At 48.4% G+C, this 25,554-nt stretch overlaps 2 protein-coding genes across 3 annotated transcripts; both read left to right on the top strand.

The window, feature by feature from the left end:
- Positions 1–2,804: 2,804 nt before the first annotated feature.
- On the top strand, positions 2,805–6,664 carry LOC103116053 (isopentenyl-diphosphate delta-isomerase 2-like). 2 transcript variants are annotated; one of them, XM_060192647.1, is made up of 5 exons: positions 2,805–2,883; positions 3,562–3,736; positions 3,879–3,971; positions 4,698–4,828; positions 6,136–6,664. In XM_060192647.1, the coding sequence occupies exons 1-5, from the start codon at positions 2,842–2,844 to the stop codon at positions 6,451–6,453; spliced, it is 759 nt and encodes a 252-aa protein (XP_060048630.1). In that variant the 5' UTR covers positions 2,805–2,841; the 3' UTR covers positions 6,454–6,664. The 2 variants fall into 2 exon arrangements, with proteins under 2 accessions (XP_060048630.1, XP_007525975.1); XM_007525913.2 differs by having other exon boundaries at positions 2,808–2,883; positions 3,567–3,736.
- Positions 6,665–20,090: 13,426 nt separating this feature from the next.
- On the top strand, positions 20,091–23,404 carry LOC103116054 (isopentenyl-diphosphate delta-isomerase 2-like). The gene is made up of 4 exons (XM_007525914.2): positions 20,091–20,406; positions 20,855–20,947; positions 21,909–22,039; positions 23,087–23,404. The coding sequence occupies exons 1-4, from the start codon at positions 20,265–20,267 to the stop codon at positions 23,402–23,404; spliced, it is 684 nt and encodes a 227-aa protein (XP_007525976.2). The 5' UTR covers positions 20,091–20,264.
- The last annotated feature ends 2,150 nt before the right edge of the window (positions 23,405–25,554 follow it).

Genomic DNA, 25,554 nt, shown 5'->3' with positions numbered 1-25,554 from the left:
GTGCGGGTCCTTGCTATATAATATAAGCTTAACCCGGTGTGATACTGTCCAGCCCCTTCTGCAGGATGGTTGGTAAGAGTGCAACCTGTGAAGAGGGGACACTCTACCCAGGACTCCCCATCAGGACTCCACCCAGCTGTTTTGAAACCAGGGTCCCTCAGCTAAACACTGGATGTGTCAGTGACCCTGGAAGCAGAGCTGATGGTGGGAGGGAGAATCACCGAGACACCACCAAGCTCAGGGTAGTGAAGCCTTGCTTGTAAGAGTGGGAAAGCATGTGCATAGACACACGCAGGCTCTCAAGGATGAAAAGCAGAGGGAAAGATAAAGAAAAGACTCATGTAGGGGCTGGGTGGCAGCACACCTGGTAGTGTGCACATTACAGTCCACAAGGACCTGGGTTCCAGCCTAAGGTCCCCACCTGCTGGGAGGAAGCTTCTTGAGTGGTGAAGCAATGCTGCAGGTGTCTCTCTTTCTATCTCTTCAACCCATCTCAGTTTTTCTCATCCACGGTCGGGAAATTGTGAGGATGTGGTTGAGCTTGGCAGGGCTTGACTTGATGGGACATCCATCCTCTCGTCTTTTCAGACTCCCTGCCTCACAAAGCACCCTGCATTCCTGATACTATGGCCTGCTCCCTTACTAGCTACATAATCATTGTTTTGCCTAAAAGATCCCCACCCATTCCATTCCTTTAATCTATCTTCTTTCTGCCAAAATTTTTTTATAGAATTTTTAAAAAATATTTATTTTGTTTATTTATTCCCTTTTGTTGCCCTTGTTGTTTTATTGTTGTAGTTATTATTGTTGTTGTCATTGTTGGATAGGACAGAGAGAAATGGAGAGAGAAGGGGAAGACAGAGAGGAGGAGAGAAAGATAGACACTTGCAGACCTGCTTCACCACCTGTGAAGCGACTCCCCTGCAGGTGGGGAGCCGGGGTTCGAACCGGGATCCTTATGCTGGTCCTTGTGCTTTGCGCCACCTGCGCTTAACCCGCTGTGCTACAGCCCGACTCCCGTAATCTATCTTCTTTCTACCTCCAAGACCCTCCATGCCTGCAGGGTATTATTATTAGTCCTACCAGTTAAAACCCTCGCAACAGTTGCTGAGGAAGTTCCTACCTTTCCAGCCCTGTTTGCCTTTCTCCGCCCCTTTCCTAGACATTTCCATTTCCAACTTGCCACTTCCGGGTCCAACCTTTAAAAGCCTTGGCTCTCTGATCAATAGAAAATCGAATTGCCTCGCCACCATGAGCTCTGTTCATGAGTCATCTCCCTCGTGTTGCTGAGTGCGTAGTATCTAACCCAGAGTACGCCCCTGAAAGAGGCACCCCCACACTATCCCAGCAATTCACTACCAAACAAATGAAAAAATATACATAAGGGGGGATGGGCAGTAGCACAGTGGGTTAACCACAGGTGGCACAAAGCGCAAGGACAGTATAAGGATCTTGGTTCAAGTCCCTGGCTCCCCACCTGCCAGAGGATTTGCTTCACAGGCAGTGAAGCAGGTCTGCAGGTGTCTCTCTCTCCTCCTCTTTGTCTTCCCCTCCTCTCTTCATTTCTCTCTGTCCTATCCAACAATGATGATATCAATAACAACAACAGTAAAACAACAAGAGCAACAAAAGGGGAAAAATAAAAAAAAATAAATAAAATTTCAAAAGGGAAAAAATACAAGCACAGACACATTGAAGGCCACAGAGAATGAGTGGCCTGTGGCTCTCAAGGAGAGCCCTTGTTCATGAGGCAAAAACCTTTGGGTCATGATGGTTATCCATGACAGTTTGGACAACATTCCATAATTAATTTGTCTGACACCTGCTGTTTATTCTGGGCCATACCACCCTGGGTCACAATGTTCCTGGTCACAGCATTTCTTTGAGGCAGCCATTATCTGCACACAGGCACTGTGGACTGCTCAGCTGCCTGGCCAGTTATTGTCTTGTCTGTGGCAACCCTCATGGCAACCTGGGGTCTCTTGCCCTTCCGGATCCTGACAACATGACTGGATACAATCTGCGCCTATACTTGCTACTTTCTGTTTCTTTTCTCTCTCTCCCTCTCTCTCTCTTTTTTTAATTACCAGAGCATTGTTCAGCTCTGGCTTATGGTGGTGCGGGTGATTGAATCTGAGACTTCAGAGCCTCAGGCATGAGAGGCTGTTTGCATAACCATTATGCTATCTACCCTCCTGTGTGCTCATTAGGAGACAGGGACATCCACCCCTCTCCTGGCTGGATTAAGGCCTAGTTTGCAGTTTTTCTCATTCAGCCGGTATGTGCATGTCTTCCCTAAAAGAGCACATGATATGGGGTGAGGTTCACACCCCCAAGGACAGCTCCATAAATAGAGTGGGCTTGGGGACACACTCATCCTCTGGACTCAGCATCAGAGGTGAGTGATGTCTGGGGACCTGGTTCCCCAGGCGAGTGGTGTCCATGCTGTCTCCTGCCCTTGTGTGCTGTTATCCCTATCCACTATGGTTACCATGGGGGGGTGGGGAGTCAGGTTCCCAAGGTTAATGACCCCATTACCCACCTCCAGGGGAGAAGTTTCACAGGCAGTAGCCATGCTACAGGTCTACCTGTCTTCCCCTTAACCTCTCAATTTCTTCTCTCTCCCCCCCGTTTTATTCTTTAAATTTTTTAAAAAATTTTATTTATTAATGAGAAAGATAGGAGAGAGGGAAAGAACCAGACATCACTCTGGTACATGTGCTGCTGGGAATTGAACTCAAGACTTCATGCTTGAGAGTCTAGTGCCTTAGCTACTGTGCCACCTCCCAGACCACTATTCTTTAAATTTTTACCAGAGTACTTACTGCACAGCTCTGGCTTATGGTGTTGCTGAGAATTGAACCTGGGACCTCAGAATCTCAGGCATGGAAATCTTTTGCAAAGTCATTATGATGTCTCCCCAGCCTGTCCCCTTAATGTTTTGTGTCTCTATCAAAAAAAAATAAATAATTGAAATCTTATTGAAAAAATTCAAACATAAGTTTACAAGATTTCTTTTTTAAAAAGATTTTTTATTATTAATTCTATTTTTGAGTGAGATGCAGAGAGAGAGAGACACACACATAGAGAAACACCAGAGCACTGCTCAGCTCTGGTTTATGGTGGTGCGGGGGATTGAACCTGGGACTTAGGAGCCTCAGGCATGAGAGTCTGTTTGCATAACCATTATGCTGTCTCTCCCTTGCCCAAGATTTCTTTTTAAAAGAATTTTAGCTTTTACATATTTTTAAATTTTATTTAATTAATTTGATAGGACAGAGAGAGAAATTAAGGGGAAGGATGAGAGAGAGAAAAAAATCAGAGAGGTATGATTTATGTATTAACGAGAGAGGGAAGATGAGAGACTAGAACATCACTGTGGGGCCGTGTCCCTCACTGTGGGGTATTTTGTCTGCATGTTGATGGAGGGGCCGGAAGGCCTAGAGAAGAGTCCCCATATCTGAGGGGGCGTCCACTCAGAAGGCCCCTGCAGCGGGGAGGGGAGAAGGGTGACTCCTCCAGAGCTGGGCCCGGGTGGGACTCTCATCGCCCAGTGTCCAGTGCAGACCAGCGATGGCGGCAGCCACCACGACCCAGGCCCCAGCTGAGCTGAGCTGGGTGGACGAGCGCCAGCGGCAGCGCCTGAACGAGATGCTCATCGTGGTGGACAGGGACAACCGGGTCCTGGGAGCCGACACCAAGCGCAATTGCCACCTGAACGAGAACATCGACAGAGGTTGCCTGCTGCGTGTTGGGCCACGGCTCTGTCCCCCAGCTGCAGACACCCATGGGGACGGGCTCCATCCCTGTGGACCCTCCTTCCTGGGGAGGGGGTGGGTGCCTGAGGGGATTTGCACCTCAGTGTCCTTTCCTTGCAGGGCTGCTGCACCGGGCCTTCAGCGTGGTCCTGTTCAACACGGACAACAGATTCCTGATACAGCAGAGGGCTGACACCAAGGTCACCTTTCCAGGTAAGGCCACCCGCAGAGCCCGGGACAAGCCGTGGGGTGGGGGCCCTCCTTCCTCTGAGGGCTGGAGAGAGGTCCTCAGTACCTGAGCAGACACTCTCACAAGTTCTCACAAGTCCAGCCCCTGGGAAACTCAGGTCAGCCTGGATGGGAACAACTCCCTTGCACGGACACTGCTTTGACATGTGAGTGACCCAGAGCCCAACCTCCGCCACAATCAAGGAGAGCCGCTTCTGGGGTCTCTCTCTCTCTCTCCCTGCCTCTCTCTAAAAGCTCATGAGCTGACTGACTAGAGTAAGTTGGCCTGGAGCACTAGCACCATGATGGCAAAGAAAAATACAGAAGAAGCCCAGAAATAAGCCCATAAAGGGAGAGATTAGGAGCAGCTGAGGAAGAGACTGAGGCCTTTGGTCTGGTCCCCAAATCACTCTGAGCACCCACCTGGGAGCAGCTCCAAGGCTGTTGATGAGAATCTGTTAACAGGGCTCGGTGTTGTGTTCACTCCAAGGGGGGGCATGGAGCGCGGTGTCCCAGCAGGGGGGCAGGTCTTTTGGGGAGCCTCAGGCTTGCCCCCGTGCACCTGGGCAGCAGTAAGGGTGCAGAGAAAACTGAGCCAGGCTGAGCCTCCCCCCCCCCCCGTGGGGCCCAGCACAGGCTCTGCCCCAACCCTCGGCCCTCCCCCTACCCCCACCCTGTGTTCAGAAGGGACATTCATCTGGTTCTTTCCAGGGTATTTCAGTGAATCCTGCTCCAGCCACCCCCTGAACATCCCGGAAGAACTGGAAGAGAAAGATGCCCTGGGGGCAAGGCGTGCAGCTGTGAGGAGAATGAAGGCTGAGCTGGGGATCCCCCCTGAGCAGGTACCCTATCCCTGGGCCAGGCTGTGCCCTGTGGGGCACTGAGAGGGCCGCCATCTGGGGTGATGGAGACAGAGAGTATGTGGTCTCCACCCCAGTCCCCCCCACCTACACACACACACACACACACACACACACACACACACACACACACACACACACACCCGCCCCCGGCTGCCCCTCAGAAGGAGCTGACAGGCAGGAGGCTGTGCTGACCATCAGCCATTCCTCACAGGGCTGAGGCTGCTGAAAGTAATTTCTTAGTTTGTGGTGCGTTTGATTATGTTTATTGCCACCAAGTTTTTCCTGCTGTGGGGAGGTCGGGTGAGCTTAGTGATGGCACTACTAATACATACCTCCCGACACCCATTTTTTCAACTTTATTTGACAGGACAGAGAGAAATCGAGAGAGGAGTTGGAAATAGAGAGGGAGGGAGAGAGACACACACCTGTACACCTGCTTCACTGCTCAAGAAGTGTATTCCATGGGAGGGGAGCTGGGGCTCAGTATGTACGTTCAAGAGATCACAGAGAGATGCCTGCAGACCTGCTTAACCTCTCAGGAAACATCTTCTTGGGGTGGGGAACAAGGGCTCGATGTGTGAGTTCAACCAGATGCATGGCTGCCTCACCTCCTATTCTTCGTTTTTGGAAAGCAGCAGAGAGATAGAGAGAGAGAGTCCCATGGGCCAGGTGTTGGTGCAACCCACTAAGCCCACATAGCACTGAGCACAGAGATCCAGGTTGGAGCCCCCATATCCCCACCTGCAGGGGGTGCTTCACAAGATAGGTATCTGTCTTTCTCTCCCTCTCACCCCCTCTATTCCCTCTCAATTTCTCTCTGTCCTATCCAGAAAAATGGGAAAAAATGGAGCCAGGAGCAGTGGATACATAGTGCCCGTACTGAGCCCAAGCGATAACCCTGGAGGCAAAGAGACAGGGAGAGAAAGAGAGAGAGAGAGAGAGAGAGAGAGAGAGAGAGACCACAGCACTGCTCTTCAGTCCATGGAGCTCCCCCAGTGCTCCTCCCATGACTCTCCCCTGTAGTGCCAGGACTTGAACCCAGGACCTCGTACTCATAGGCAGCACACTCTAAGGGTAAGCTATCTCCTGGCCCTGGTGCTGCTCTCCTGGAGGCACAGACAGGCTTATTGGAAGCCAGGGAGCTCCTGGGGCTCCAGGCTGTGCGAGTGGCTGAGAGGAAGGTGGGGGCAGATCCCTGGAGTGAGCAGCCATGTCCACTCTGTCTGTGCCCACCAATGGGTGTTCTCCTCGGCCTCGTCTCACGCTGCCTCCCTGCCTGTGCCCAGATCTCGCCAGAGGACGTGATGTTCATGACCACCTTCCACCACAAGGCCCGGTTTGACAGCGTCTGGGGAGAACATGAAATCTGCCACCTTCTGCTGGTGCGCAAGAACGTGAGCATCCAGCCAGACATCAACGAGGTCAAGAGCTTCCGCTATGTCAGCAGGGAGGAGCTAGAGGAGCTGCTGCAGCAGGGGGAGCACGGGGAGGTCAAGGTGGCCCCCTGGCTCAGGACCATCACCCAGCTCTTTCTGTCCCAGTGGTGGCCTCACCTGGACCAGTTGGACCGCTTTGTGGAGCCTCACAAGATCCACAGAGTGTGAGCTTCCGGGAGTGTCTGCCACCCGTGACACCCCTGCCCCTACCTTGGCCTCTGCTCTGCCTGCTGCCCTGACTGCACCCCTGCCCTGCCCCTCCTCACGGTGGGTTCAGGGAAGTCACACATGTGCCCCCAGCTTTGCTTCCACCCACTCTGCTCTCTGCACCTGCAGTTTGTGATCTGGTGATGAATAAACCCAGCCTTGCAACAACAAATTCTGCATGTATTTTCTTCACAAGTGGTGAAGCAGGTCTGCAGGTGTCTCTCTTTCTCGGTGTGTGTGTGTGTGTGTGTGTGTGTGTGTGTGTGTGTGTGTGTGTGTGTGTGTGTGTTAAGAAAAAGGTGCCAAGTCTACCGGGAACAGGGAAGTCATTCAACAACACACACAGGACTTGCTGCACTGGGTTTGATCCTGAGACCAAGAACCAGAGATGAGATGTGCTTTGGTCAAATTATAAATAAAGAATGGGGCATGAGGAATATCATAATTATGATGCAAAAATTACTTTTTGCCTGAGGCTTCAAAATCTGAAATTTGATCTCCCCCAACACCTTAAAGCAGAGATAAGCAGTGCTCTGGTCTTATCACTAGTAAATAAATAAAGGGGCTGGGCACATAGTATGAAGTACAAGAATCTGGTAAAGGATCCAGGTTTGAGCCCCAGCTCCCCATCTCTAAGGAGAAATCTTTGCAAGCAGTGAAGCAGGTCTTCAGGTGTCTGTCTTCTCTCTTCCTCTCAGTGTACCCCCCCCCACAATTTCTCTCTGTTCTATCCAATAAAATGGAAAAAATGGCCATCAGGAACAATGTATTTGTAGCGCCAGCACCGAGCCCCAGCCATAACCCTGGAGAGATAGAAAAAAAAATGGGGAGTCGGGCTGTAGCGCAGCGGGTTAAGCACAGGTGGTGCAAAGCACAAGGACCGGCATAAGGATCCCGGTTCGAACCCCGGCTCCCTACCTGCAGGGGAGTCGCTTCACAGGTGGTGAAGCAGGTCTGCAGGTGTCTGTCTTTCTCTCCCCCTATCTGTCTTCCCCTCCTCTCTCCATTTCTCTCTGTCCTATCCAACAATGACAACAATAATAACTACAACAATAAAACAACAAGGGCAACAAAAGGGAATAAAAAAGAAAAGAAAAGAAAAGAAAAAAAAAGAAAAGAAAAGAAAAGAAAAGAAAAGAAAAGAAAAGAAAAGAAAAGAAAAGAAAAGAAAAGAAAAAGAAAAAAATGGAGAAAGGGAGTCAGGTGGTAGCACAGCGGGTTAAGCACACATGGGACTAAGCACAGGGACCGGCGTAAGGATCCCAGTTAGAGCCCCAAGTTCCCCACCTGCAGAGGAGTCGCTTCACAGGCTTTGAAGCAGATCTGCAGGTGTCTATCTTTCTCTCCCCCTCTCTGTCTTCCCCTCCTCTCTCCATTTTTCTCTGTCCTATCCAACAACGACGACATCAAAAACAACAACAATAACTACAACAACAATAAAAAGACAACAAGAGCAACAGCAACAAAAAAAGCCTGGTAGGTTGTGTAGTGGGTAAAGAGTGGGGCTCTCAAACATGAAATCCTAAATTCAATCCCTGGCATTTTGTGTACCTGACTGATGCTCTTGTTGTCTTTCTTTCTCAGTCTCACTAATAAATAAACGTTAAGAAAAAACAAGCCACAGGAAAATCTCAGTCTGGATCAAGCAGTCACCATGAAGCATAACCAGACAAAGGACTGTGAGGTCCTTTGGTCTTCATTCCAGACCCTGACGTTAGCCTTTCCCAAAACTTGCCCCTCTGGGAATGTAAAGGTGTCAAGGCTGCCTTAGTACCCCACCTCTCAGAAGACGATCCTTCAAGGGTTTGCCATGCTGACAGTCACCCGTGAGGGTGATGCTTGCACATGTTTTATGTCTGCCTCTTAACCCAATCAATGCCACCTTAAAAACCTGACCTGGTGGTTTCACACAATTGTCAAAAGCCAGACCTTCTAGGCCCAGGGTCCTCAGCATAGATGAGCCCTGTGTTTGCAGCAGAGAAAGAAGAGGAGACATGCTGGGGATTTCTCCTTCCTGCACCAGGGCCCCAGGGGATTAGTAGGGGATTAGTGGGGGGTCTGGGTAAGAAGTGTCCCAGATGAGAATCCCAGTTTGTCACCCCTCCCCTCACTTGGTGTGAAAGTGGGAGGTAGGGATACTCCACCCTCTCCTAGCTGGATTAGATGGGTCCCAGCTGAGATCCCGACTGGGGGCTCTCCACACATCTTGAGCAGAGGCCCCCATACAATGTGCATTGAACCTTGCAAAAGTCTACACTGAACACCTTGGAGAATAACTCCCTAGAGTTACCTATCTCCTATGTCAGATGCTAGTGTTCATTGACAAACAGTAACACTATTGTTATTTATTTATTTATTTTTTGGTAAAACTGAACCCTGGCCATGTGCATTTTCACTTCTTCATGTTGCTTTTTCTTTCAGAAAAAGAGAGACGAGAGACACTGAAAAATCTGCCATGTGGTAGAGGGACACAGATTTGGACAGCAGAGAGCCCTGGCCTCTCTCGGCCCCTTAGCTATTATTTCCCATGAGAGTGGGTCTAACATTCAGGATCCCATGGGCCTGGCCCCCAATATCAGCTGGGGCTCCTTTTGTGGTAGAAGAAACCAAGGCCACTATGTCCTGGGTTACATGGAACCTTCCTGGTCAGAGGCTTCCTGGAAGATAGAGCTGGATTCTCAAGCACTTGTACACCATTTAGAGGAAAAGAGCGGATCATTTAAAATCAGGTGATGTGGGGATCAGGTGGTAGCACTGCGGGGTAGTGGCTCAAAGCACAAGGACCAGAGCGTAAAGATCCCGGTTAGAGCCCCCGGCTCCCCACCTGCAGGGGAGTCACTTCACAGGCGGTGAAGCAGGTCTGCAGGTATCTAGCTTTCTCTCCCCCTCTCTGTCTTCCCCTCCTCTCTCCAGTTCTCCTCTGTCCTATCCAACAACAATGACATTAACTACATGAACACTAAAACAACAAGGGCAACTAAAGGGAAAATAAATAAAAAATAGTTCTTAAAAATTTTTTTTTTAAATCAGGTGGTGTTGGGCAGAGAGTAGATAGCATAATGGTTATGCAAACGGACTCTCATGCCCAAGGCTCCAAAGTCCCAGGTTCAATCCTCTGCACCACCATAAGCCAGAGCTGAACAGTGCTCTGGTAAAACATAAAATAAAATAAAATAAAATAAAATAAAATAAAATAAAATAAAATAAAATAAAATCAGGTGGAGTTGACACACCCACCATAGAGTGCACATGTTACTTATCAAGTGCAAGGCCCGGTGTTCAAGCCCCCCAACCGGATCCAGAGGAGGATGCCTTGCTATGACCTGCCACTTTCTGTTGGAGTATCCTGATCTTTTCAATTGTTTCAGTATCCTAATCTTCTCAATTGTTTGGCAAACTGGGAACAGTTCATTGTTTATCTTTAAATAGGCCATGGAAGGGAGGGTAGCCCTCTTGTTCCCAAGATCAATGTGCTCTCTCCTAAGTATCCATTCCAGGTAAAGCCTGGCCTTCTGCTCTCAGAACTGCACCTAAGAAGGTGAGAACAGTTCAAGCCCCTGATTCCCACCTGCAGGGGGAGAGCTTCAGGAGTGGTGAAGCAGTGCTCCAGGTGTCTCTCTGTCTCTCTATTTGTCTCCCCTCCACTCTCAATTTAAATAAATAAATGAAGGAGACAAACAGCTTAGAGTTATTGTTTTGTCCAGCACTTGTTGACTTTGAAAAAAGAAAAGTCCTTCCCTGAATCAAACATGCCAAAGTAAAAAACTAAAAATAAAATTGTAGGAAGTCGGGCGATAGCGCAGCATGTTAAGCGCACATAGCATGAAGCACAAGGACCAGCGTAAGGATCTCGGTTCGAGCCCCCGGCTCCCCACCTGCAGGGGAGTCGCTTCACAGGCAGTGAAGCAGGTCTGCAGGTGTCTCTCTTTCTTTCCCCCTCTCTTGTCTTCCCTTCCTCTCTCCAGTTCTCTCTGTCCTATCCAACAACAACGACATCAATAACAACAACAATAATAATTACAACAACAATAAAAAACCACAAGGCCAACAAAAGGAAAAATAAATATTTTTTTAAAAAATTTTAAATAAAATAAATAAGATTGTATTATTCCAGCGATAGACCTGGCAGCTATGGAAACATAAATGTGAACAAAGCAAAATCAGGTGGTGCTCCTTCATAATGGCTCTGAAGAGGCAGCATCAGAGGCTGGAGGACAGTGAAGTGAGGGGACTCGCAGAAGTTCCCACAGACCCACCTGAGGAAAGATCTCCAGTCTTGCCTGGTGTCCAGAGGCTCAAGAGAGAGAGAGAGAAGCCTGGGAACCTGGAAGAATGAGCACAATGAATTGGACAGTCAGACTCCACAGAATTCCGGAGGCTGGTCTCACATGTTTTAGATGATGCTGACATTGTCCCAAGTCATACATCACCCCCAGAGCTTCCTTGGAACTCAGAGTCTGTATGGGACACAGTTCCCCACCCTTTTCACCTCCCCTCTAACAAGTAGCACTTTCCTGAGTGGTTCTCAGACTCTGTGAATACATGCTCTCCATTGTTGTAGCTGTTATTATTACTATGATGATGATGATGATGATGATGATGATGATGATGATGATGAAAGTCTATTTATTTCTTGGATAGACATGAATTGAGAAGATAGGGGAAATAGAGAGGGAGAGAGACACCTGCAATACTGCTTCACCACTTGCAAAGCTTTACCCCCGCAGGTGGGGACTGGGGGCTCGAACCTGGGTCCTTGAGCACTGGAATATGATCATGTGCCCTCAACAGATGCATTCTCTGACTCACCTCACTCAGCCATGCACTCAAGTCCAACCACACGATCACAAATGGCAGCATCTCCTTCCCTTTCCACGGTGAAGAGCATCCTGCTGCCTGTGAGTATTCCCTCATCTATCCATGAAGGACAGAGACAGATTGGTCTCCACTATATGGACATTGAGCCTGTGCTCAATTCCTGCTGCCTTTACCGCACGTGGTACTTTTGGTAGCATAGGAGTATTGCTTTCACACCCTCTTGTTTCTAGACACTGTCACATGATGCAAAAAAGAATGTGGCTGGGGCTGGGTGGTGGCAGACCTGGTTGAGCGTGCATGTTGTAGTGCTCTGAAGGACCCAGGTTCAAGCCCCTAGTCCCTACCTGCAGGGGGAAAGCTTTACAAGCAGTGAAGCAGGTCTTCAGGTGTCTCTCTTACTCTCTCCTCTATCTCCCCTACCCATTCTATTTCTGGCTGTCTCTATCCAATAAATAAAGATAATAATAATGATTAAAAAAAATAGGGAGTCTGGCGGTAGCGCAGCAGGTTAAGCACACTTGGCGCAAAGCACAAGGACCTGCGTAAGGATCCCAGTAGGTGTCTCTTTCCCTCCCCCTCTTTCCCTCTTCTCTCTGTCCTGTCCAACAACGATGACATCAACTACAACAATAGTAACTACAACAATAAAACAACAAGGGCAACAAACGGGAATAAATAAAAATTTTAAAAAGGCAATCTTATAAAAAAAATAAAATAATAATAATGTGGCCGGCATTCAGTTGTTCTCTGCCTCTGCTATCACAGCCTGAGCTAAGTCTAGTTTAGTCTAGCAGGAAGACCAGGGCTAACTGTGGGGTTAGCTAGGAAAGGGAGAAATCAGCCTGCCTAGTTGTGCAGTCACTAAGGATACTACTGCTGCTCTTGTGATAGAAATTAAGAGTTAACTGGTTTAAGAAGACAGACAGGGGTGTGTGTTGATAGCATAATGGTTATGCAAAAAGAATCTCATACCCAAAGTCCCAGAGTTGATCCCCTGCACTACCATAAGCCAGAGCTGATTACTGCTCTAGAAAAGAAAAAAACGAAAAACAGAAGATTCAGTAATCACACTGCAACTGATCTCCTCCTTCTCCTTCTCCTCCTCCTCCTCTTTCTTCTTCTTTTTTAAATGAATTTGTGGTTAAACTTTTATGTGTTATTAATGGTATCTAGTGGCTTTCTTTTTAAAATTTATTTATTTATCTATTTTCCCTTTTGTTGCCCCTGTTGTTTAACATTGTTGTGGTTATTGATGTCATCATTGTTGGATAGGACAGAGAGAAATGGAGAGAGGAGGGGAAGACAGAAAGGGGAAGAGAAAGACAGACACCTGCAGACCTGCTTCACTGCCTGTGAAGCGACTCCCCTGCTGGTGGGGAGCCGGGGGCTTGAATCAGGATCCTTACGCTGGTTCTTGCGCTTTGCACCACGTGCACTTTACCTGCTGTGCCACCGCCCGACTCCGCCTTCCCCTTCCCCTTCCCCTTCCCCTTCTTCTTCTTCTTCTTCTTCCTCTTCCTCTTCCTCTTCCTCTTCCTCTTTCTTCTTCTTCTTCTCCTCCTTCTCCTCCTCCTCCTTCTTCTTCTCCTACTTTTTGGATTTTCTTAATTTACTTACTAGAGACAGTCAGAAATCAAGAGGGAAGAAGGACATAGAGAGTGAAAGAAACAGAAAGGCACCTGCAAACTTTCTTCACCATTTGCAAAGTTTTTCTCCTGCAGGTGGGAACTGGGGCTCAAAAAATGTCCAAGAGCACTGTAACGTGTGCTCAAGTGGGTGTGCCACCACCCAGCCCCAGCAATTGATTTTCTGCTTTTATCTCATTGCATAAGATGTGAGCAATTCCCATGTACATGTTATTTTAATGATACTGATAATTCTTTCTTAAAATTTAAAAAAATATTTATTTCCTTTTGTTGCCCTTGTTTTATTGTTGTAGTTATTATTGTTGTTGTTGTTGATGTCGTCACTGTTAGATAGGACAGAGAGAAATGGAGAGAGGAGGGGGAGACAAAGAGGGGGAGAGTAAGACAGACACCTGCAGACCTGCTTCACCACTTGTGAAGCGACTCCCCTACAGGTCGGAACTGGGGGCTCGAACCGGGATCCTTACTCCGGTCTTTGAGCTTTGCGCCACCTGCGCTTAACCCACTGCACTACTGCCTGACTCCCTTTAAAAAAATTTTATATTTATTTATTTATTTTCCCTTTTGTTGACCTTTTTTGTCGTAGTTATTAAAGTTGTTGTTACTGATGTCATCGTTGTTAGATAGGACAGAGAGAAAGGGAGGAGGGGAAGACAGAGAGGGGAAAAGAAAGAGACATCTGCAGACCTGTTTCATCCCATGCAGGTGAGGAGCCAGGGACTCGAACCAGTATCCTTAGACTGGTCCTTGCGCTTTCTGCCACGTGCGCTTTACATGCTGCACTACTACCCGGCTCCCCTGATAATTCTTTTTAAATACAATATACATTTATTTATATATAACCATACAGAGACAGTGAGAAATTAAGAGGTAAGGGAGTTGTAGAGAGGGAGGTAAGAGAAACAAACACCTGTAGTACTGCTTCATAGTTCAGGAAGCTTCTCCCCTACAGGTGGGATCAAGAACTTGAACCTGGGGGTCGGGCTGTAGTGCAGCAGGTTAAGCGCACATGGTGCAAAACTCGAGGACCGGCGTGAGGATTCACATTCGAGCCCCCGGCTCCCCACCTGCAGGGGAGTCGCTTCACAGGCTTTGAAGCAGGTCTGCAGGTGTCTATCTTTCTCTCCCCCTCTCTGTCTTTCCCTCCTCTCTCCATTTCTCTCTGTCCTATCCAACAACGACAACATCAATAACAACAATAATAATAACCACAACAATGATAAAAACAAGGGCAACAAAAAAAGGAAAATAACTAACTAAAATATTTTTAAAAAGTAAAAAAAAATAGAGCTGGAACCCAGATGCTTGTCTACTGTATTGTGATGACTCAGCCAGGTGCACCACCACCTGACCCCTTGCTAATAATTCTAAACACATTTCAGATATTGCTTATCACCTACAGATTATTTATTTATTTTCCCTCTTGCTGCCCTTGCTTTTTTATTGTTGTAGTTGTTGTTGTTACTGGTGTCATCGTTGTTAGATAGGACAGAGAGAAATGGAGAGAGATAAGGAAGACAGGAGGGGGGAGAGAAAGAGAGACACCTGCAGACCTGCTTCACCACCTATGAAGTGACTCCCCTGCAGGTGGGGAACCGAGGGCACGAACCGGGATCCTTATGCCGGTCCTTGCACTTCGTGCCATGTGCGCTTAACCTGCTGTGCCACCGCCCAATTCCCATCATCTACATATTTATACAGAAAACATTAAATGGGGACCTGGAATCTTGGTGGCTTGTTTAGATGGAGAAGTTATGTTACTGGCGCTCTGCTCACTGGAATGTCTGTGCTCTTGTTCCTTCTCCTGCTATGGAGCTGACACTGCATGTGCACTCAGAGTAATGTCTATGCAGTTTCCTGTTACTCACAGAAATTCAGGGAGCAGATGGAATAAAGGTGCAGGATGTCCTGCTATGAGCTGGCCACTTCCAGAGCACACAGCCTGTCTGTGCACTGGGACCATCTCAATTGACAGACTGGAAACAGTTAAATGTCTGCCTTCTAACAGGTCTGGGAGGGAGGGCAGCCCTCTTGTTCCCAATGTCAATTGGATGAATGTGTTCTCTCCTCAAACATCCGTTCCAGGTAAAGGCTGGCCCTCGGGCCTCAGAACTTCACCTAAGAAGGAGAGAACAGGGGTGTCGGGGTGTAGCGCAGCGGGTTAAGCACAGGTGGCGCAAAGCACAAGGACCGGCATAAGGATCCCGGTTCTAACCCCGGCTCCCCACCTGCAGGGGAGTTGCTTCACAGGCTGTGAAGCAGGTCTGCAGGTGTCTATCTTTCTCTCCCCCTCTCTGTCTTCCCCTCCTCTCTCCATTTCTCTCTGTCCTATCCAACAATGACAACAACAATAATAACTACAACAATAAAACAACAAGGGCAACAAAAGGGAATAAATAAATAAAATAAATATTTAAAATTTTTTTTTAATTTAAAAAAAAAAAAAAGGAGAGAACAGCTTAGAGTTATCCTGTTGTCCAAAATTTGCTGTCATTAAAAAAGAACATGTCCTTCTGGGAATCAGGAACATGCCAAAGTAACCAAGTTAAGACCCAAAATTGTTTGCTTTTTTATATTTTATTTATTTTAATGAATGATGCAGAGGATAAGTACAGAAAGGAAGAGAAAAAGAAAGAAAGAAAGAAAGAAAGAAAGAAAGAAAGAAAGAAAGAGAGAGAAAGAAAGAGAGAAAGAGGAAGGAAGGAAGAAAAGAGAGAGGTGTGGCCAGGGAGGTGGCACAGTGGATAAAATACTGGATTCCCAACTATGAGGTCCTGAGTTCAATCCCCGGCAGCACATGTACCAGAGTGATGTCTGGTTCTTTCTCTCCTCCTATGTTTCTCATGAATAAATAAAAATTATTAAAAAAAAAAAAAAAAAGAGAGAGAGAGAGGTAACAGAGAACTGCTTAGCTCTGGCTTATGGTGGTCCTAGAGATTGAACCTGGGATCTCATAGTCTCAGACATCAAAGCCATTCCATTATGCTGTCTCCCCAGTCCAGTTGTTTTTATAGACTGATTGTGTCAGGTTGGTTGGTGGGAGTCCAACCTGTGGAGAGGGGACACTCTACCCAGGACTCCCCATCAGGACTCCACCCAGCTGCTTTGAAACCAGGCTCCCTCGGCTAAACATTGGATGTATCAGTGACCCTGGAAGCAGGGCTGATGGTGTTCCAATTTGTTCCTGATTCTGATGGGAGGTGGGAGGGAGAATCACCGAGACACCACCAAGCTCAGGGTAGTGAAGCCTGCTTGTAAGAGTGGGAAAGCATGTGCATAGACACACGCAGGCTCTCAAGGATGAGAAGCAGAGGGAAAGATAAAGGAAAGACTCATGTAGGGGCTGGGTGGCAGCACACCTGGTAGTGTGCACATTACAGTCCACAAGGACCTGGGTTCCAGCCTAAGGTCCCCACCTGCTGGGAGGAAGCTTCTTGAGTGGTGAAAAAGTGCTGTAGGTCTCTCTCTCTCTCTTTAAAGTCTTTTAAATCTTTATTTATTTGATAGAGACAGCCAGAAATCAAGAGGGAAAGAGGACAGAGACAGACACCTGCAGCCCTACTTCACCACTTGCAAAGCTTTCTCCCTGCAGGTGGGGACTAGGGACTTGAATCCGGGTCCTTGCACATTGTAAAATGTGCACTCAACCAGCATGCCACAACCTGGCTTGTTGTCGCTCTATCTCTCCTTCCGTTTCAGCTTCTCTCTGTCTCTATTCAGTAAATGAATAAATATATAAAGTAAACTTTAAAAAATAAAGGAGTGGTCCAGGAGGTGGCACAGTGGAGAAAGCACTGGACTCTCAAGCATGATGTCCCGAGTTCAATCCCTGGCAGGACATGTACCAAAGTGATATCTAGTTCTCTCTCTCATATCTTTCTCACAAATAAATAAATAAATAATTTAAACCTTTAAAAAAAGAGAGAGAAAGAAAGAAAGAAAGAAAGAAAAGATACATGTCAACAAGGGCAACAAAAAGGGAATAAATAAAATAAATATAAAAAAATAAAATAATAAAAAAAAAAGCTTTAAGAAAAGATACATGCACAGACACATGTAGGCCCCCAGAGGGTGAATGGCCTGTGGCTGTCAGGAAGCACTTGTTTATGAGGCAAAAGACTTTGGGTCATGACTGTTATCAATGACAATTTGGGCAACATTCCATAATTAGTCTGACACTTGCCATTTATTCTGTCCATAGTGTCCTGGGTCACAGCATTACTTTCTTTTTTGTATTATCTCTACTTATTTATTGCATATAGACAGTCATAAATCGAAAGGAAAGGCAGTGAGAGAGAGGGAGAGAGACAGAGAGACACCTGCAGCACTGCTTCACCATTTACAAGGCTTTCCCCCTGCAGGTGGGGACTGGGGGCTTGAACCCGGGTCCTCACTCATTGTAACATGTGCACTCAACCAGGTGCGCCACTGCCTGGGCCATCATAGCATTTCTTTAAGGCAGCCATAGTCTGCACACAGGCACATTTCTGTGGACTGCTCACTGGCCAGTTATTGTCTTGTCTGTGGCAACCCCTCATGGCAACCTGAGGTCTCTTGCCCTGCTGGGTCCTGACAACCTGATTTGATACAACCTGCTGTGTACTTCCTGCTTCCTGTTTCTATAAGTGATGTTTCTTCCGAGATCAGATGAGATCAGGAGTGTTCAGGGTGGTATGGCCATAGACTATAAGTGATATTTCTCTTTTTTTTAGATTTTTTTTTAATTAAAATTTTTTCTTTTTTTGAACACTTATAATTTTTCTTAATTTTTTATTATCTTTATTTATTGGACAGAGATAGCCAGAGATCAAGAGGGGTGGGTGAGATAGAGAGGGAGAGAGACAGAGAGACACCTGCAGACCTGCTTCCGCATTCCTGAAGCTCTCCTCCTGCAGGTGGGGACCAGGGGCTCAAACCTGGGTCCTTGCACACTGTAATGTGTGCGCTTAACCAGATGAGCCACTGCCTGGCCCCCTTTTTAGATTTTTTTAATTTATTTTTTAAATTATTTTTTTATTTGTTCCCTTTTTTTGCCCTTGTTGTTCTATTGTTGTAGTTATTATTGTTGTTATTGATGTCATTGTTGTTGGATAGGACAAAGAGATATGGAGAGAGGAGGGGAAGACAGAGAGGGGGAGAGAAAGACACCTGCAGACCTGCTTCACCACTTGTGAAGCGACTCCCCTGCAGGTGGGGAGCTGGGGGCTCGAACTGGGATCCTTATGCTGGTCCTTGTGCTTTGCACCACGTGCGCTTAACCCGCTGTGCTACCGCCTGACTCCCGACTAAGAGTGATATTTCCATGCCTTTTGTCCCCCTTGCTCTCCTCCACATATATCTATATTATTGAATCACATTTTTTTTTTTACTGCCACCAGTGTTATTGCTGGAACTCTGTGCTGGCACACCATTGTATCTGGTGGCTCCTCCCTTTTTTTTTTTCTATTTTATTTAATAAGACAGAAAAATTGAGAGAGGAGAGGAAGATAGGGAGACAGAGAAATACCTGCTGACCTACTTCACCAATTGTGAAGCACCGCCCCCTTCAGGTGGGAAGCGGGAGCTCAAACCTGGCTCCCCATGTATGTGATGTGTACACCCTAACGTGTAACACCATCCTGGACCCACACTTCTCTTAGAGACAGAGAGAAATTGAGAGGGGAGGGAGAGATGGAGAGGGAAAGAGACAGAGAGACACCTGCAGCCTTACCTCACCACTTATGAAGCTTCTCCCCTGCAGGTAGGGACCAGGGGCTTGAACCCAGGTCCTTGCACACTGTAATATGAGCACTTAGCCAGGTGTGCTACTGTCTATTCCCAACCCAAAATTCTTCTTGAAACCAACACCACAGGTACCACATCTCCTTTCCAAGAAGCATAGAACACTCACTGCACTTGCTTCTCCTTAGCAAGTTACAGGTGTACCTTTACCACCCTCTTTGCTCCTTCGTGCTCAATCTATTGTGCTTCAGCCTGCTTCTTAGAAATGCAAAGACTCTCCCCTCCCTGCACTGACCCCTGCACCAGGGCCCTAGGGGATTAGTAGGAGATCAAGGGTAAGGCATCCCAACTTGCCACCCCTCCCCTCACTTTGTGCTAAATCAGGAGATAGGGACACTCCACCCTCTCCTGGCTGGATTAAGTCGTGATTTGTGGTTTTCTCAGTCAGCTAATAGTTGAAAGCCTTCACTCAAAGGAGCACAGGACATAAGATTCACACCCCCAAGGACAGCCCCATAAATACAGGCTGGGCTTGGGGGCACACTCATCCTCTGGACTCAGCATCAGAGGTGAGTGATGTACGGGGGGGACCCGCTCCCTATGCAGGTAGTGGGCGTGCTGTCTCTTGTCCGTGCTATGCTGATGTCACCCTCCACTGCCCACTGCCTTATGCAGGGCCCCCCAGGACCCCCTAGTTAGACCTTGTTGGCAGCCAATTTCCCTGAGATCTTTGGAGCCTTTGGTTCTGAATTCTTACCTAATTTCTTTCTTCCTTTCTCTTTTCTTTTTTTCCCCTTCTCTCTCTCTTTTTTTTTTTTTCCACCAGAGCACTGCTCAGCTCTGGCATATGGTAGTCCAGGGAATTGAACCTGAGATGTTGGAGCCTCCAGCATGAGTATCTTTGCATAACCATTATGCTGTCTACTCCCACACCCTAGTTTCCTTTTGGGGAAAGATAACTTCAAGAGGAAGGGAAGGTGCGCCAGGGGTGGCCCACCTGGTTAAGCACACACATTACCGAAGACAGGGGTCTGGGTTCAAGCCCCTGGTCCCCACCTGCAGGGGGAAATCATCACAAGTGGTAAAGCAGGTCTGCAGGTGTCTCTCTGTATCTCTCCCACTCTATCTCCTCCTCCCCTCTCAATTTCTCTCTGATTCTATCTAATAATAAATAATTTTTTAATCTTTATTTATTTTGAATAGAGACAGAGAGAAATTGTGAGGGGAGAGGGAATTAGTGCAGGAGAGAGACAGAGAGATACCTACAGACCTGCTTCATCACTCACATGAAGCTTTCTCCCTGCAGGTGGGGACCAGGGGCTTGAACCCAGATCCTTTCACATTGTAATGTGTGCACTTAACCAGGTGCACCACTGCCTGGCCCCTCTAATAATAAATAAATAAAATGAAAATATAAAAAAAGGAGAGAGAGAGAGAGAGGGAAGGGAACCTAGGGAGGTCCCCGACAGGGTTTCCACAGCCCTTACAGTATCCGGGACCCCCAGACACTGGAGAGGCACCCAGCTTCCTGGGAGGTTCCCTGGGGTATCAGGTATCTCCATTCGGTGCAGGCACAACAGAGACAGGATGTCAGGGAGCACCCAGAGTCACCTGGATGAGCTGCAGGTAAAGCAGCTAGAGGAGATGTGCATCGTCATCGACCAGGACGACCAGGTCATCGGGGCAGACACTAAGAGGAACTGCCACCTGAGGGAGAACATTGACAGGGGTGAGGCGAGGCGCGCTCAGAGGGAGACACCTGGAAGGCAGATAGGCGGCCCTGCTGTTGTCCCTGGGGACACAGGAAACTTCCAGACACTGAATCCTGGGCTGAACCAGGGCCACATCCCAATAGTCGGAACATTGCTGGGGACAGAGCTGGTCCGTCCCCACCCTAGAGTGTGGACAGCTCACTCCCCACCTGGGTTTCTATTCATAGGGCAGCAGTGACAGTCCCCCAAGGGACAGGACCCCAAGGGACTGTCTTTCCCCAAGTGAAGTCCCAGGGGACATTTCCCCCAGGGTACAGCCCCCAGATGGTTCGGTCCCTTTCAATGAGCGTCAGACTAGGCACCTGACATTATCGGGCTGGAGTAGTGGCCCTGCCTGTGGACTCTGACACAGACAGACTGGGCACCTGGCTGGCACTCTGCACGTCTGACCCCATGTCACCACAGGGCTGCTCCACCGAGGCTTCAGTGTCGTCTTGTTCAATATGAAAGACCAGCTCCTGGTCCAACAGAGATCTGATGCCAAGTACACGTTCCCAGGTGAGCCCTGGGCCTGGGTGCAGGTCCATATTGGGCTGGGGGAAGTTGGAGGTTAAGGAGCCCAGTCTGCCCAATCCCTGTTCATTCCAACAGCCCAAATTATCACCCCACTGAAGGAAGCTTTGATGCTTTGGTCTCTCTCTCTGCCCCCCTTTTCTTTCTCTCTCACTCTTTCTCTCTCTCCTTCTCCCCCCTTTTCTCCCTCTTTTCCCCTCTCTCTTTTGCCACCAGGGTTGTTCCTAGGACTTGGTACCTGCACAGTGAATCCACTGTTCTTGGTAGTCATTTTTTTTCCTTCTCCCCCCCCCTTTTTATTTTATAGGATAGAAAGAAATTGAGAGGGGAGAGAAAGATATAGATGGAGAGAGACACCTGCAGTATTTGCTTAACCTCTCTTGAAGCCTCTCTCCTGCAGTTAAGGACCAGTGTCTCGAACCTGGGTCCTCACACATGGCAAGTGTGTGTTTAGCCAGGTGTATCACTGCCCAACTCCCTCTGCTTTTCCATCTTTATGTAAAAAAAAAACAAAAAAAAAGATAAGGCAGAGGGCTCAACAGTAGACAGAAGGGAAGAGGAGTTGACTGGGGAGTCGGGCGGTAGCACAGTGGGCTAAGCGCACATGGCACAAAGCTGAAGGACTGGCATAAGGAGCCTGGTTTGAGCCCCCAGCTTCCCACCTGCAAGGGGGTCACTTCACAAGCAGTGAAGGTCTGCAGGTGTCTGTCTTTCTCTCCCCCTCTATCTTCCCCGTCTCTCTTGATTTCTCTGTCTTATCCAACAATATCAGTGGCAACAATAACAACAACAAGTGTAACAAAATGGGAAAAAAAAACAGCCTCCAGGAGCACTCCAGATTTGTAGTGCGGGCACCGAGCCCCAGAAATAATCCTGGAGGCAAAAAAAAAAGAGGAGGTGACTGTTCAGGTCCCCTCTGGGGCCTGGCTGAGTCCGTCCTCCTCAGGCCACTTCACTGACTCCTGCTCCAGCCACCCTACTAACACTCCAGAAGAGCTGGAAGAAAAGGAGTTCCTGGGGGTGCGACGCGCGGCCCTGCGGAAGCTGCAGGATGAGCTGGGGATCCCACCTGAGCAGGTACCCCACCCCCCCTCCAGGGAGATACTCACGACACCCCCTTCCCAAAACAAATGCTTAGGGCCCAGGGAGCCTGAGACCATGTGGGTTTCCAGAGGCACAGCTGTCTTTTTTTTTTTTTTTTAACCAGAGCACTGTTCAGTTCTGGCTTACGGTGGTGGTGCGGTGGTATGGGGGGATTGAACTTGGAAACTTTGGAGCCTCAGGCTAGAGAGTTCCTTTGCATAACCATTATGCTATCTACCCTCTGCCCCAGCACAGCTGTCTTTAACATAAAAGTGGAGAAGCCAGACCCAGGAACCCCACTCACTAAAGGATCTATGAGGCCAAGGAGACTATGCTCCAGCTCTCGACCCCAAACTTTTTGGCAGCTTCCCTTTCAATTCAGTCCCAATGATCACCCCTGCAGTGGGAGCTGGGCGGTAGCGCAGCAGGTTAAGCAAAGGTGGAGCAGAGCGCGAGGACCGGCGTAAGGATCCCGGTTCAATCCCCTGGCTCCCCACCTACAGGGGAGTTGCTTCACAGGTGGTGAAGGTCTTTCTATCTCCCCTCTCTGTCTTCCCCTCCTCTCTCCATTTTTCTCTGTCTTATCCGACAACGATGACATCAATAACAACAACAATAAAACAAGGGCAACAAAAAAGGAATAATAAAAAAAAAAGACTGCAGTGTTGGGAGTCGGGCGGTAGCACAGTGGGTTAAGCACAGGTGGCACAAATCACAAGGACCAGCATTAAGGATCCTGGTTCGAGCCCCCCAGATCCCCACCTGGGAGAGTTGCTTCACAGGTGGTGAAGCAGGTCTGTAGGTCTTTCTCTTCCCCTCCTCTCCATTTCTCTCTGTCTCACCCAACATCAATAACAACAACTACAACAATAAAAAAGGGCAACAAAAGGGGAATACATATTAAAAAAAAAAAAGACTGCAGTGTCTTCTCTGTCCCTGTCCGTCCCCTGTGCCCAGGGCTGCACCCCCCACCCACCTCGTGAGATGTCCAGTAGCCTCCCACCCCCCACTATCCACCAACCTCACCTTCTTGCCCTCCAGATCTCCCTACAGGACATCATCTTCTTGACCCGGATCTACCACAACAGCCCATCGGATGATGTCTGGGGGGACCATGAGGTCGGCTACCTGCTGTTGGTGCGGAAGGACCTCGTGGTGAACCCTGACCCCCGAGAGGTCAAAAGCTACCGCTACATGACCCGGGATGAGCTGGCCGACCTCATGCAGCGGGCAGCATGTGGCCAGGAGATGGTCACACCCTGGTTCTGCACAATCGTCCAGGGCTTCCTGTTTAACTGGTGGGAACATCTGACCAACATATCCCAGTTCGTGGAGCCCAACACCATCCACAGGCCCTGAGGCCTCCGGGCACTCCGTGACCTGGTGTGATTCCCTGGTCTGGGGCTACTGCCCTCCTCTGCCCCAGAAAGCACCTCACTTCCCTGCTGTCTCTTTAGCCCCCTGTGGCCTGGGGTGTCCAGGGGACCTGATCAGGGTATAATGTCCTCAGTTCTAGAGGCCAAAAGGCCAGTGATGCCCTGACAAGCATCCAGCGCCCTGCCTGCTCTGTGCTCCCCCTCATCTGGTTAAGGTACTAAGATCAGAAAGCACTAGATCACACACAGGCAGGGTTTGAGCTGTCCTGATCGCTCCACTACCCCCAAGCCTTCCTGAGGGTCCTGCCTGGGACCCCAGGGCATAGGCTGCTGCACAGTAATCTAGATGACTGCCCCCTCCCTCTGCAACTGCCAGCACTGTCCCAGGGGGGTCTTTAGGGGCGTGGGTTTATGGAAAGACATTGTGGAAGACTGCTAGGGTTAGCTAACAGGGTACTGGTCTGTCAGTCAACACAGCTCCATGTCACAAGGCACTGAGAACCACAATTAATTATCGTCCTGTTTCGTTTTCATGTTCACGCAGACACCTATAGTAGCCTGATAGTGGACAGCTGCAAAGCAATCCAACTGACAAAGCTGCTCATTAACTCCTTCAGCAGAGTGCAGTGTTCTCATGAATGTTACTGAGAATGTGTTCAAGTGTGAAAAACGAGGGGAGTCGACACAGATGTTCTTCTGTCTGAGCCCTGAACAGTTAAGAAAGCCGCTTTCACTTTGCTCCTTGTTCAATCCACTGCTGCTTGCTTGCACTTCTGGAAATAAAGATGAATCAGCTTGGGCTTGTCTGCGGTCTCCATGGCCACATGCTGGATGGTTTTCAGGGGCTGACCCAAACAAAGGGTGAGCACCAGGGCTCCAGCTACGCCCCCTCCCTGTTCCCCTGGCTCCGCTGGTGTGGAACAGCACTCCCCAGCCCCTCACCCCTGGCCGTTTCCAACAGCCTCACCGACAGGAGAAGACAGAGAGCAGGTTTCTCATCCCAGGACAAAGTACCTTCCCAGAAGGCTGCTGCTGAAATCAGGTTTTGAGGCAACATTGCAGAAGGTTGACACAAACAGACCCTATGCTGGACTTTTGTTTTTTTTTTGCACCCAGTGGCTATTTTTTCATTTTATTGGATAGGAAAGAGAAATTGAGAGGGGGAAGATAGAAAGGGACAGAAAATGATAAGACACCGCGTGTGAAATATCCCCACTGCAGGTAGGGACCCAGAGGCTTGAACCAGGATTCTTGTGCTTAGTATCATGTGCACTTAACCAGGTGCAGCACTGCCTGGCTCCCTGCTGGACCTTCTTACTCAATGACATGGTCACAAATGGAAAGAAGCTAGAGAATAAACTACGATTTTCTGGCTACGAATAGCTCCTCACATCAGATTCTAGAAACAATGGATTAAGCTTAAATGAGACACATTCCTGCAGATATAGGCATGGTCCTCAGAGAATGGGGAGAGGTGACTTTTCAGAAATGAGAGTTGTCTTCATCCAGAAGGGAGTGCCTGTGGCTTTACTGACTTCAGTCCTTCTGTCACAAAAAGAAGCCCATTGGTGTTTTGAGGGACACAGCCACCATTCACATGGGTGCACGCTATGAGAACTCAGAAAGTCCACATCAACATGAGCGTGTTGAGAACTGGCCTAACAGGTGGTCGCCCAGCTGACTTAGACACCTGGGACTTGAGCCTGAATCAGAGGTGCTCCTGGGACCTGGGTCCCCAGTCTCTCTTGGGGAGCTACCCAGTACTCGCCTGTGATCTGGAGTCTGCTGTGCTATGACACCCACTCCTCCCTCAGAGTCCTCAGTCAGGCCACACACGTTGTGTGTCAATGCCTTGCTGACTGTTCTCTTACTCTGGAACTGGCTTTTTCTCTGGAGGCCCAAGCCTCTCAAATAGTAAATGATTTTGATTTGTTCAACAAGGTAAACAGGCCCCAGAGACTCTCTCTGGTCAATGTTCTCCCAGTAAAATGCCTCTTATGAGTTTGTTTTTGGGGGACAAGATGGTACCTGGTTGAGAGCACATGTTACCATGCACAAAGACTCAGGTTCAAGCCCCTGGAGATGGTTCAAAAAGGCTTTTTATTTATATCTATTTTTTGCTTCCAGGGTTAT

Source organism: Erinaceus europaeus, chromosome 6 (assembly GCF_950295315.1).
Source record: "Erinaceus europaeus chromosome 6, mEriEur2.1, whole genome shotgun sequence".
In the NCBI taxonomy this organism is placed as follows: Eukaryota; Metazoa; Chordata; class Mammalia; order Eulipotyphla; family Erinaceidae; genus Erinaceus; species Erinaceus europaeus.
Note: the sequence above shows the minus strand (reverse complement) of the source record. Positions and strands in the feature narration are given on the sequence as shown.

Coding starts and splice junctions, on each gene's coding strand:
- LOC103116053 (XM_060192647.1), top strand. CDS start 2,842: ATGGTGTTGCTGAGAATTGAACCTGGGACCTCAGAATCTCAG. Junction 3,737..3,878: donor GAACGAGAACATCGACAGAG/GTTGCCTGCTGC, acceptor CTTTCCTTGCAG/GGCTGCTGCACCGGGCCTTC. Junction 4,829..6,135: donor TGGGGATCCCCCCTGAGCAG/GTACCCTATCCC, acceptor GCCTGTGCCCAG/ATCTCGCCAGAGGACGTGAT.
- LOC103116054 (XM_007525914.2), top strand. CDS start 20,265: ATGTCAGGGAGCACCCAGAGTCACCTGGATGAGCTGCAGGTAAAGCAG. Junction 20,948..21,908: donor TGCCAAGTACACGTTCCCAG/GTGAGCCCTGGG, acceptor CGTCCTCCTCAG/GCCACTTCACTGACTCCTGC. Junction 22,040..23,086: donor TGGGGATCCCACCTGAGCAG/GTACCCCACCCC, acceptor CTTGCCCTCCAG/ATCTCCCTACAGGACATCAT.